Source organism: Natrix helvetica, assembly GCF_964273705.1.
Source record: "Natrix helvetica genome assembly, chromosome: Z".
Classification (NCBI taxonomy): domain Eukaryota; kingdom Metazoa; phylum Chordata; class Lepidosauria; order Squamata; family Natricidae; genus Natrix; species Natrix helvetica.
This window is the reverse complement of record NC_138554.1, coordinates 16,460,878-16,473,040: the sequence shown is the minus strand read 5'-3', so window position 1 is coordinate 16,473,040 and position 12,163 is coordinate 16,460,878. Positions and strand designations below refer to the sequence as shown.

General features: G+C 47.0%; 1 protein-coding gene across 11 annotated transcripts in view; it reads left to right on the top strand.

The window, feature by feature from the left end:
• Window positions 1-12,163, top strand: part of SLC12A6 (solute carrier family 12 member 6) — a 59,508-nt gene that overhangs the window by 45,187 nt on the left and 2,158 nt on the right. For 9 of the 11 annotated variants that reach the window (XM_081971739.1, XM_081971733.1, XM_081971743.1 and 6 more), the window contains 12 exons: window positions 103-160; window positions 2,748-2,922; window positions 3,233-3,351; window positions 3,428-3,526; window positions 3,809-3,928; window positions 4,167-4,271; window positions 5,118-5,286; window positions 7,769-7,964; window positions 8,057-8,226; window positions 8,316-8,447; window positions 10,458-10,586; window positions 10,671-10,855. In XM_081971739.1, the coding sequence (XP_081827865.1) occupies window positions 103-160; window positions 2,748-2,922; window positions 3,233-3,351; window positions 3,428-3,526; window positions 3,809-3,928; window positions 4,167-4,271; window positions 5,118-5,286; window positions 7,769-7,964; window positions 8,057-8,226; window positions 8,316-8,447; window positions 10,458-10,586; window positions 10,671-10,855 (1,657 nt within the window). The remainder of the gene's footprint in view (window positions 1-102; window positions 161-2,747; window positions 2,923-3,232; window positions 3,352-3,427; window positions 3,527-3,808; window positions 3,929-4,166; window positions 4,272-5,117; window positions 5,287-7,768; window positions 7,965-8,056; window positions 8,227-8,315; window positions 8,448-10,457; window positions 10,587-10,670; window positions 10,856-12,163) is intronic. The other 2 variants (XM_081971740.1, XM_081971738.1) reach the window with 1 other exon arrangement.

Genomic DNA, 12,163 nt, shown 5'->3' with positions numbered 1-12,163 from the left:
AGAGAAGATAAAAATGAATTGATAGCTTATGAGAAGACTGGTTGTTCATTTTTACTACCTTGTTCTTTGCACAAATTTTACCTTTGACTCTTGCCACACTAGATCTTAGCAATGTAGTGCTGTTTGGGGCATGCGTAGAAGGCATTGTACTCAGGGACAAGTAAGTAATACTACCTTGGCTTTCTCTAAATCTTATAATTTTCCAATAGTAGGAACTGCTTGTACCTTTTTCTGTGTGTAGATTTTAGATTTGGGTTAGCTATAAAGTTCCTTTCTGGTCAACATTGGGAATGCTTGATACATCCTCCTTTTTTTAAACCGGATATTTATGATTAGAGATAGTTTGATGTATTGCTTAAGGCAGCAGTCCTCAACCCCTGGGGCATGGCCCACTAATGGACTCTGGCTCATTTGCAAATGGGCTGTGTGAGCACTGGCCGATGCATGCGTGTGCACAGCAACTTGACTTGCGCACATGGAGGGCAAGTATGCAAGCACGCGCGCACACATACATACCTCAACTTGGCTATCAGTGGGCCAGTTCCCCTGCCCCTCCTCACCAGGCCGCGAAGCCATAAAGATTGAGGACCGCTGGCTTAAGGCATCAGGCTAGAAACTAGGAGACCAGGAATTCTAGATCTGTCTTAGGCACAAAGCCAGCTGGGTGACCTTGAGCAAGTCGCAAGCCTCTCAGCCTTAGGAAGCACTTGCCAAGAAAACTCCAGGCAGTTGCCAGTATTCAAAGGCATGTATGTGTTCATGCACACAAATCGTTGTTATCAATTTCTTTTGCTCCTTTTCCATGGCTTGGATCTAGTTAGAAGGCAATTATACATCTATTTTACCAGGAATAGAATAGAATTCTTTATTGGCCAAGTGTGATTGGACAGACAAATAATAAAGTCCTTTTGAAGTTGCTTTCAAGAAGGTAAAGGTACAAGGTAAAGGTTCCCCTTGCGCATATGTGCTAGTCGTTCCTGATTCTAGAGGGCAGTGCTCATCTCCGTTTCAAAGCCGAAGAGCAAGCATTGTCCAAAGACGTCTCCGTGGTCATGTGGCCGGCATGACTAAATGCCGAAGGTGCACAGAACACTGTTACCTTCCCACCAAAGGTGGTCCTTATTTTTTCTACTTGCATTTTACATGCTTTTGAACTGCTGGGTTTGCAGAAGCTGGGACAAGTAATGGGAGCTCACTCCATTATGCAGCACTAGGGATTCGAACCGTGAACTGTTGACCTTTCTGATCGACAAGCTCAGCATCTTAGCCACTGAGCCACAATGTTCCTTTTTGCTTTAAGTATTATTTGCTAAATAGCAACAATGCCAAAGGACTCTCATCTATCTAGCCTCTTTATGAACTTTCCAGATACCTTAGGACAGCGATGGCGAACCTTTTTTGACTCGCGTGCCATAAGTGGGGGGAGCGCAGGGGGGTCATGTGCAGGCATGCCACACCCATAATGCAATGCGCCCCCCCCAGTGCGCAGGCGCACACTACAGGCGCAACCCCCCCCCATTTTTGCTAGCATTTTTCGCCCTCCCCAGGCTCCAGAGGCTTTATAGGAGCATGGGGAGGGCGAAAACAGCCTCCCCCGCCCCCCCGGAATCCCTCTGGAGGCTTCAGGGATCTTCAGGAGGCTTCCCTGAAGCCTCCGAAGCAGTCAAAATGACCCTTCCGGTGGAGTCACTTCTGGTTTGCTCGGAGGGTCGTTTTAAGCTCTCCTAAGGCTTCAGGGACCTTCAAGAGGCTTCCCTGAAGCCTTCGGAGCAGTCAAAACAACCCTCAGAGCAAACAGGAAGTTTGTTCCTGAACTTCCGGTTTGCCCGTAGAGCCGGTTTTTTGCGCTCCTGAGGCTTCATGGAAGCTCATAAAGCCTCCAGAGGGCCTGGGGGGTTCTTTTTGCCCTCCCCAGGCTCTTATAAAGCCTCTGGAGCCTGGAGAGGGCAAAAAAATGGCTTTTAAAAAGGGTGAACTCAGCTAGCCACCGCACACATGCGCGCTGGCCAGCTGACAGGGCAGTGCCTCACGTCCCCTGACAAATGGCTCCCCGTGCCACCTGTGGCACGTGTGCCATAGGTTCGCCATCACTACCTTAGGATGTTCTCTTTGTGACAGAAGCTACTACACCAGATGAGATTTCAGGAAAATTTTCACATATAGGAGTGCACACTATGAATTCGTATTATTTCCCATTGGGATCAGAAGGATCTTTGCAATGAATTTGTATGGATCTAACAATAAATATAGTACAGGTAGTCCTTGACCTATGACAGTTCATTTAGTGGCCATTCAAAGTTACGACACTGAAGAAAGTGACTTAGGACCATTGTTCACACAACAGTATCCACATGATCACGTGATCAAAATTCAGATGTGTGGCACCTGACTCATATTTATGACAGTTGCAGTGTCCCGGGGTTATGTGTGATCCCCTTCTGTTAACTTCTGACAAGGAAAGTCAATGAGGAAGCCAGATTCACTTAACAACTGTATTACTAACTTAAAAACTGCAATCAATTATTCACTTACTGCTGAGGCAAGAAAGGTCGTGAAATGGTCGTGCAACTCACTTAGCAAAAGTTTTCACTTAGCAGTATAAATTTTGGACTCAATTATGGCCGTAAGTCCAGGACTGCCTGTAGAGCATATCATTTATTTCCCTAGTTTACTTCAGGTGCACTTCTAGCCGTGAAACTTTTAAGGATTCAACTTAACAACATTTCATTCTTGTGTCCATCCAATAGATTTGGCGACACAGTAAAGGGGAACCTGGTAGTGGGCACCCTCTCTTGGCCATCCCCTTGGGTCATTGTCATTGGTTCGTTCTTCTCCACGTGTGGTGCTGGGCTGCAGAGCCTCACAGGTGCACCCCGGCTGCTGCAGGCCATAGCTAAGGACAACATCATACCTTTCCTGCGGGTGAGTGGCCAAATTTTGCTTTCAGATAGCAATAGTGCTTTATATACCACTTTACAGTGCTTTTCTAGCCTTCTCTAAGCGGTTTACAGAGTCAGCCTATTGCCCCCAACAATCTGGGTCTTCATTTTACCCACCTCGGAAGGATGGAAGTCAACCTTAACCCTGGTGAGACTCGATCTGGTAAATTGCAGGCAGCCGGCAGGCAGCAGAAGTAGCCTGCAATACTGCACTCTTAACCACTGTGGCTCTTGGAGGGAATGTATAGGGTTAAATTGTACGCTCTCTGCTCTCACACGTGCATTCGTTTTAGGTTTTTGGCCACGGGAAAGCCAATGGGGAGCCCACCTGGGCTTTGCTTCTGACCGCTGGCATTGCAGAACTCGGGATCCTGATTGCATCCTTGGACATGGTTGCCCCTATTCTCTCCATGTAAGTGTCCTCTTTCTTGTGGGTTGGGGTCCCCAAGGAAGCGCCCAATGCTGACACCTCCAGATGTTTTTCATAGGTTCTTCCTGATGTGTTACCTCTTTGTCAACCTAGCCTGTGCCTTACAAACTTTACTACGCACCCCCAATTGGAGACCACGCTTCCGGTACTACCATTGGTAAGAACACTCTACTACCTAATCATTGAAAAGGGAGGGAGGGAACACAAATGGTTGCAGAAAACAAAGAGGGTGCGGGAAATTTAGACTCCTTACAGGCCATTGTGACAAAATAAATTTGGCCTGCAGATTATATGTGAGAGGGCAAAGGGGGCCAGCAAGATGAATAAGTTGTTCGTCTTCTCTTTGGTTGAATTCTAGCTCCCATGGTCATTAGGAAACTATGAGTGTGTGTGTGTGTGTGTGTGTGTACCCTTCTCCTTCCAATTTCTCTCCTCATAGGATCCTCTCCTTTGTGGGCATGAGTATCTGTGTGGCGCTCATGTTCATCTCCTCCTGGTATTACGCAATTATTGCAATGGTGATAGCTGGCATGATCTACAAATACATTGAGTATCATGGGTGAGTTGCTCCTGAACTGTTTTGGATTGGTTCTGTGTGGCTTTTGCTCAGCAAGGATTTCTTGTCGTTAGATTTACTCCCTCCCTAACCCCCATCCTAACCCTGCCCTAACTTCCATGATAAGCGCCTGGGTTCTGCAGGATGGCCTGAATACACGTTTTGCTCCGTTTGCAACAATTCTGGAAAGGACAGGCTTACTGTGACAAGCTTGTTTGGCTGAACTGTGCTTCCCTTGCAGGGCTGAGAAGGAGTGGGGAGATGGCATCCGTGGCTTGTCCCTGAGCGCTGCCCGTTTTGCTTTGCTGCGCCTTGAGGAGGGGCCACCCCACACCAAAAACTGGAGGTAGGGAAGCCACGGGTTGCTTTCGGACTCTTGTCGCCTCAACATGGGGCAGTGCTGCATAGAAAATAAAAACTCAAATAGAGCTGGAAGGGACCTTGGAGGTCTTCCAGTCTAACCCCCTTGCTCAAGCAGCAGACCCGATACCAGGCTTGTCAAACTGGCGGCCGGCGGCCTGGATACGTCACGTGCAGGCCACGCCCACCCCGGCTCTGCAAAGGCAAAAAACATAGTGATCTGATCTGTGACGTGACCGAGTTTGACACCTGTGCCCTACACCATTTCAGACTATACACAGCCTCTTCTTAAAAACCTCCAGTGATGAAGTGCCCATAACTTCTGAAGGCAAGCTGTTTCCCTGGTTAATTGTTCTGTTAGGAAATTTCTCTTTAGTTCTAGTTTGCTTCTCTCCTTGATTAGATTCCAGCCATAGTTTCTTGTCCCACCCTCGGGTGCTTTGGAGAATAAGCCAATCCCCTCTTTGTGGCAGCCCCTCAGATACTTGAATACTGCTATCATGTCCCCCTAGTCCTTCTTTTCTCTAGATTAGGCAAACCCAAGTCCTGCAACCGTTCTTCATGTTTGTAGCCTCCAGGCCTTTAATCATCGTGGTTGCTCTTCTTTGCACTTTTCCCAAAGTCTCAATGCCTTTTTTAACACTATGACTAAAACTGGATGCACTATTTCAAGTGTGGCCTTCCAAACGAAATACTTATGCATGTGGATTTACCTGTATTATTTGCTGCAGAATAAATTCTTACATCTGTGTGCTTTGGGGCAAAAGTCTAAATTCATCTGCTCCTTCAACTCTTTTTAACATGCGCATGTTGGGCTTCCATTTCTCTCCAGGCCACAATTGTTGGTGCTGCTAAAGTTGGATGAGGATCTCCATGTGAAGCATCCACATCTGCTCACCTTTGCTTCTCAGCTGAAAGCTGGCAAAGGGCTCACTATTGTAGGTTCGGTCATGGTGGGCAACTTCCTGGAGAGTTACAGTGAAGCACTGGCTGCTGAACAGGTGAGATTTCATGGAAGTACATTTCAGCTGAGCGGGTGCCACCGATTAAGGTAGGACACTACGAGAAAAGCAGCTATATCAGTGTAAAGCAAAGCTTTTGGATAATTAAGAGACAAGAAAATTAGGAGAACGCCTGATATTTCATCTTTCAGTTGGCTCAGTGATGTGTCTTCTCCAGCTAACATGTTTCCCAAGAGTTCAGGAATTAAGGTGCCCTCCGCAATCTGGCTACCTAAAATCTTCTAGCTGTACTTTTGTTAAAAGGGATTTTTCAAGCTTGCTATATCATGAAATGTAAATTAGAATTTTATGTTCAGTCAAGCTAACATTTATGTGTTGGATGATGCCATCATAAGGTTAGAATAGAATAGAATAGAATAGGGAACAGGAACAGACCCTGGAAGTCCTAGTCCAACACCCAGCTCAGGCAGGAAACCCTGTACTAGTGATCGCTAACCTTCTTGTCCTCACATGCCAAAAACACAACAGTGTGTGCGGGTGTGCCACACCCACAATGCAATGCGCCCCACCTCTTATGCATGTGTGCATGAACCCCTCCGCACCCCATTTGGGCCTAGCAGGCATCCCTGAAGCCTCCTGGGACCAAACACAGGCCACAGACGGGAGGAGGGGTCACTGTACCCCCCGCAACCAATTTTGAGCCTAGCAGGCCTCCCTGAAGCCTTCTGGGGCCAAAAATGGGGCATGAGGGAGCGCCACTCCCCCCCAGCCCATTTTGGGCCTAGCAGGCTTCCCTAAAACTCACTGGGTCCAAAAACTGGATGTGAGGGGCGTGCCGCACCCCTTCCATCCTCCCTCCGCACATGCACACGTCTCCCCCATGTGCGGCAGAGAGCCAAAAATTAGCTGGCTGGTGGGAGGCGGGCGTCCCATAGGTTTGCCGTGTTAGTAGCATCTATAGAGAGCATCTAATATCTAAAGGTAACCCATGACTTGCGACCACAATTGAGGCCAACTTTTTTGCGGCTAAGCGAGGCAGTTGTTAAGTGAGCTTTGTCCCATTTTGCAAGGTTTCCTGCCACAGTGGTTAAGTGAAACACTGCAGATGCTAAGTTAGTAACACGGTTATTAAGTGAATGTGGATTCCCCATTGACTTTGCTTATCAGAAGGTGCTACAGGGGATCGCATGATCCTGCACACTGCAACCATCTTTAAATATAAACCAGTTGCCAATCATCCAAATATTGATCACGTGACAGGATGCTGCGACAGTCAGAAGTGTAAAAAAAGTTGTAAATCAATTTTCAGTGTAGTTGTAACTGAATGGCCACTAAACAAATATTTGTAAGTCAAGGGCTACCTGTATATTACAGATTTTTGCTCTTCTTCAGAACGGAATCATCAGATACTTTCTAATGAATCCATGCACTGTGTTCAGATCTAAAGGACCATCTTTATATATAAATCCTATAGCTCTACATTACAATATAGGTCCTTGATGGCGAACCTATGGCACGCATGCCCAAAGTGGCATGCGAAGCCATGTTGCCCGGCACGCGCGGCCTTGTCTGTTTGTTTTCCAGGTGCATATGCGTGCTACAGTCAGCTGTCCTTCATGCGCACGGCTGTGCCGAGAACCGGCCTGCACATGTGGGTCAACCAGCTGATTGTTGGTTGGACCTCGGAGGTTTAGCTTTTCTGGAGCATGGCTTCGACGAGGGTGTGTGCCCACTTCTGTGCAACCTTTTCGGCACTCTGTGCCAGAAAGGTTCGCTGTCACTGATATAGGTAGTCCTCAGCTTGCGACCACAATTGAGCCCAAAATGTATGTCGCTGAGTGAGAAATTTATTATGTTGAGTTCTGGCTTTTACAACTTTTCTTGCCACATTCTTTAAGTGAATCACTGCAGTTGTTAAATTAGTAAACCAGTTGTTGAGTGAATCTGGTTTCCCTATTGACTTTGCTTGTCGAAGGGGACAACCATCAAAAATGTGAATAAGTTGTGAAGCATCTGAATGTAAATCACGTGGCCATGGAGATGCTGCAGCTGTCACAAGTCTGGAAAAAACGATCCTAGGTCACTTTTTTCAGTGCCGTCGTAACTTTGAGCGGTCATTAAGTAAACTGTTGTAAGCCAAGGATTATCTGTAAAGTTTCCCCTGTTTGCAATGCTGAGTAGTTTTTTTGCAGCTTTGCCTTTAAGCTGCTTTAAGAGCCGTGGTAGCGCAGTGGTTAGAATGCGGTACTGCAGGCTATTTCTGCTGAGTACCGGTTACCTGCAGTTTGACAATTCTAATCTCACCAGGCTGAGTCAGCCTTTCCATCCTTCCGAGGTGGGTAAAAGGATTGTTGAGGGCGATAGGCTGACTATGTAAACTTCTTAGAGAGGGCTGTAAAGCACGGTGAAGCGGTAAATAAGTCTAAATACTATGGCTATTGCTATCTTGCTGGGCTTCACCTGCCCATGAAAAACCCAGCTTTTCCTTTTTGTCTAAGTGCTTTTGCTATTGCTATTTCAGACCATCAAACATCTGATGGAGGCAGAACGTGTGAAAGGCTTCTGCCAGATCGTGGTAGCTGCCAAGGTGCGAGAGGGCATCTCTCACCTCATTCAGTCCTGCGGGCTGGGCGGCATGAAGCACAACACGGTGGTGATGGGCTGGCCGAATGCCTGGCGCCAGAGTGAGGATGCCCGTGCTTGGAAGACTTTTATTGGTACGGTTTCCCTATGGGGCAAAGCAATTGGGGGCGAGAGGTCCCGAGAGTCAACCGAACCAATTGCATAAGTTCCTCTTCCTGTTCTCCAGGCACTGTCCGCGTGACTACCGCTGCCCGCCTGGCCTTGCTTGTGGCAAAGAACGTGGCTTTTTACCCTAGCAACGCAGAGCCTTTTTCCGAGGGCAACATTGATGTCTGGTGGATTGTGCACGATGGAGGGATGTTGATGCTCCTCCCCTTCCTTCTCAAGCAGCACAAGGTGGTGATGGGCAGACATTGCTGAGACATGGAGCAGGCGTTAATTGGCAGAGCGGAGTTTACTGATTTCCTTCTCTCCTTGCTTCCAAGGTGTGGCGTAAGTGCAAAATCCGCATCTTTACAGTAGCCCAACTGGAGGACAATAGCATACAGATGAAGAAGGATCTGGCCACCTTCCTTTATCACCTTCGTATCGAGGCAGAGGTGGAGGTCGTTGAGATGGTGAGTGACACAATACAGTGGGGGGTTAGAAACACAATCTAGCAATAGCAGTACCACTTGGACTTATATATATATATATCTTCACAGTGCTTTACAGCCCTCTCTAAGCGGTTTACAGAGTCAGTCTGTTGCCTTGATCCTCCTTTTACTGACCTCGGAAGGATGGAAGTCTTGTGTCGTTGAGACTCGAACTGCTGAAATGCTGGCAGTCGACAGTCAGCAGAATTAGCCTGCAGTACTGCATTCTAACCACTGTGCCACCTTGGCTTTGTCTAATGGGGAAAAAAGAGATTAGAGGCATAACTAATAGATAGAAACATATCCAATGAGGGAAAAGAGATTAGAGCTATACAGCTTGTCCTTGACTTAAGACCACAGTTGAGCCCAAAACCTCTGTTGTCAAGTGAGACATTGGTTAGGGGACTTTTGCCCCATTTTACGACCTGTCTTGCCACCATTAAGTGAATCGCTACAGTTGTTAAGTTAGAAGCATGGCTGTTAAGTGAATCTGGCTTCCCCATTGACCTTGCTTGTCAGAAGGTTGCAAAAGGGGATCATGTGACCCTGGGATACCGCAACAATCATAAATACATGCCATTTGCCAAGTGCCAGAATTTTGATCACATGACTATGGGCATGCTGCAACGGTCATTAAGTGTGAACAATGGTCATAAGTCACTTTTTCAATGCCATCGTCACTTTGGCCACTAAATGAATTGTTGTAAATAGAGGACTACCTGTACCTAACGGAAAGAGACGTATTTAATTGGGAAAAAGGGATTAGAGACACATCTAATGGCTAGAGGCATATCCAATGAAGAAAAAGGGATTAGAAATATATCTGATGGACAGAGACATATTTAATGGGGCAAAAGGGATTAGAGATATCTGATGGAAGCCACACTCATGCTCATTCCTGGTTCCTTTAGCATTGCCCACTACCTGCCCCCAAGTTACAAACTTCTTTCACCATGGGAACGAGGATCAAAAAGAGATGTTTAAAAAAATGTGTTCCCTTTCAAAGAAAGAATTATAGGCTGGCTACTCTTCTTTTGCACAGAATGCCTGTAGACATGCACATTCCTAGAGAAGTGAATCTTTGCAGATTGGTTGAAATATGGCTAAGGTTATGAATGACAGAACAATGTTGGACCTAGCCAGGGGTTGGAAGTTGTGCTTCGTCAGATGAGGCGGAGTGGGTGCCTGGGTTAACATCGGAGCCTGTGGAAGGCTCTGAGGAGCAAGAGGACTCAGAGCCAGATAGCAGAGCAGGGCTCCTCTACTCATGCTCAGGCAGAGAGACAGCTGCTTTTGGGGCCTGAGCTGAGCAAAGGGGAGGAACAGCTGGGTCCCATCCCAGATGTGAGTATGTGTAGAGAGGAGAAGGGAGCAATAGAGGGCTGGGGGCCGGCTATCCAGGAAAACATGGAGCCGTTAACAAGCCCCTCCCTGACTGGAACATAAAGAGGAGGGGTGTGGGAGGCGCCGGTTGCTGTAGACCAGTGTTTTTCAACCTTGGCAACTTGAAGATGTCTGGACTTCAACTCCAAGAATTCCCCAGCCAGCATTCGCTGGCTAGGGAATTCTGGGAGTTGAAGTCCAGACATCTTCAAGTTGCCAAGGTTGAGAAACACTGCTGTAAGACTACTGTTCATGCTACAGGAGATATCCTTCCATTGAATTTCTTTGCCAGGATTTCTTTGCCAATACTCAGGTTGCTCAGGACTCTTTGTGTTGGGGTAGAGGTGCTAATGGAGCCTCCCTGTGGGGAACTCAGAGACATTGCAATTAGCTCAGCGGGTGTGAGCAGAGACTGCTACTGCTTGTTGAAACATCTAAGGACTGGTTACCTGGAGTTTTGTCCGTGAATGCAGTTTATTCCTGCCTTGTCAAATAAAAAGGGTTTTTTCCCTCACAAATAAGCAGTTGAGTAGTACTCGAGAAAACTGGGTCAGAATGTGGGGCTGGGAGGGTTGTCCAATATCAGCTGTCCCTTTTTTTCTCTTGCAGCACGACAGTGATATCTCTGCCTACACATATGAACGCACTTTGATGATGGAGCAGCGCTCCCAGATGTTGCGCCAAATGCGCCTCTCTAAAACAGAACGGGAACGCGAGGTGAACTGGGCTGAAACAAAGGTGGGAAAAAATAGGCTTGAAAAAGAGCAACCGATCTGGGTTTCTTTTTCACTAAAGCATCAGTGATGCCATCCTTGTATATAGGCCCAGCTTGTGAAAGACAGGAACTCAATGTTGCGGCTGACCAGCATTGGCTCAGATGATGATGAAGAGACTGAGACCTACCAGGAGAAGGTGCACATGACCTGGACCAAGGACAAATACATGGCTTCTCATGGACACAAGTTCAAGACCCTGGAGGGTTTCCAAGACCTGCTCAACATGCGTCCGTAAGATGTCAATTACTGGGTTATTTCTGATATACGCTTCTACTGTCATTAGACTTTTCGTATTTGCCATTTGTGGTGGCGTAGTGGTTAGAAGGCAGTATTGCTGGCTAATTCTGCTAACTGACAACAACTGCCAGCAGTTTGGAAGTTCAGTTCACACCGGCTCACGGTTGACTCTGCCTTCCATCCTTTTGAGGTTGGTAAAATGAGGACCCAAATTGTTGGGAACAATATGCTGATTCTGTAAACAGTTTAGAGAGGGCTGTAAAGCCCTGTGAAGCGGTGTATAAGTCTAAGTGCTGTCGCTATTGCTATTCTGCTTCCAAATTTTTCTTGGAAAGTGATACGAAACCTAGCTTAATCTTACCACAATCCTGTCTGGGTTTTATTCTAAATGCCTTTCATATTTTCCACCATAGATCCCATTGTTTCCCATGAGTAACGCTCTCCATTTCCAGCATGTCCCAGGGCTCTTCCTGTGTTGATTTATTTCATATGGCATTAACGCATAACAGCAGGAGTGCATGCAATTCACAAAAATGGCATATAAAATGTGTATCAAAATATTAAACACTCATTATCGTGAATCATTTTAAAAACCCACAATATTAATGATAAATTAAATTATGTAGTAGAGTGATTAAGTTTATGTCCTGATATCTAGATAGTTTAGCCACTGGACAGCAGTGCCCTTGAGAGGTTGGAGTTCTTGTAGGGCCTGGGGCAGCTTTTGAGGGGGCATTCTTTTGTAATATGATATAAAGTTTGCAGGATGGTCCCCGAGTCACATTATTATCAACCAATCCCCATTTGAATTTCCAATATTGGCACCTGCCGTGGTTGGTTCAGATTTGGTTGAGTGTGTTGTGGCCTACCAGTGGCCAGCAGAGTTGCCAGCAGGGTTGGACAGTGAGGGGGTTAGAGAGGAACCTGGGCCAGTCCTGGAGGCTGGGGAAGGCTCGTATGAGGGCTCTGCATTGAAGGCAGAGACGGGGCCAAGGCTGTCTGGCAGTGATCAGGTGCCTTCGGAGCTAGACAGCCATGAGGCAGAGGAACAGCTGGAGCCTGTTCCCAGTGTGCGCATGTGCAGAGCTGCCAGAAGAAAAGAACTCCTCAGAAATCAGGGTAGACTTGGGAGCAAAGTCACAGGAGGAAGGTGATTGGCCCCTCCCAAAGGAAATAAAAGAGGAGTGAAAGGGGAGTGGGCTTTTGCAGGAAACAATCCGTTCGTCGTTAGATTCGTTTCAGGAGTGTGGAAATCTGTCTGTGAATCTCAGAGACTCTGGGCCTAGCCTTTCCTTGCACACC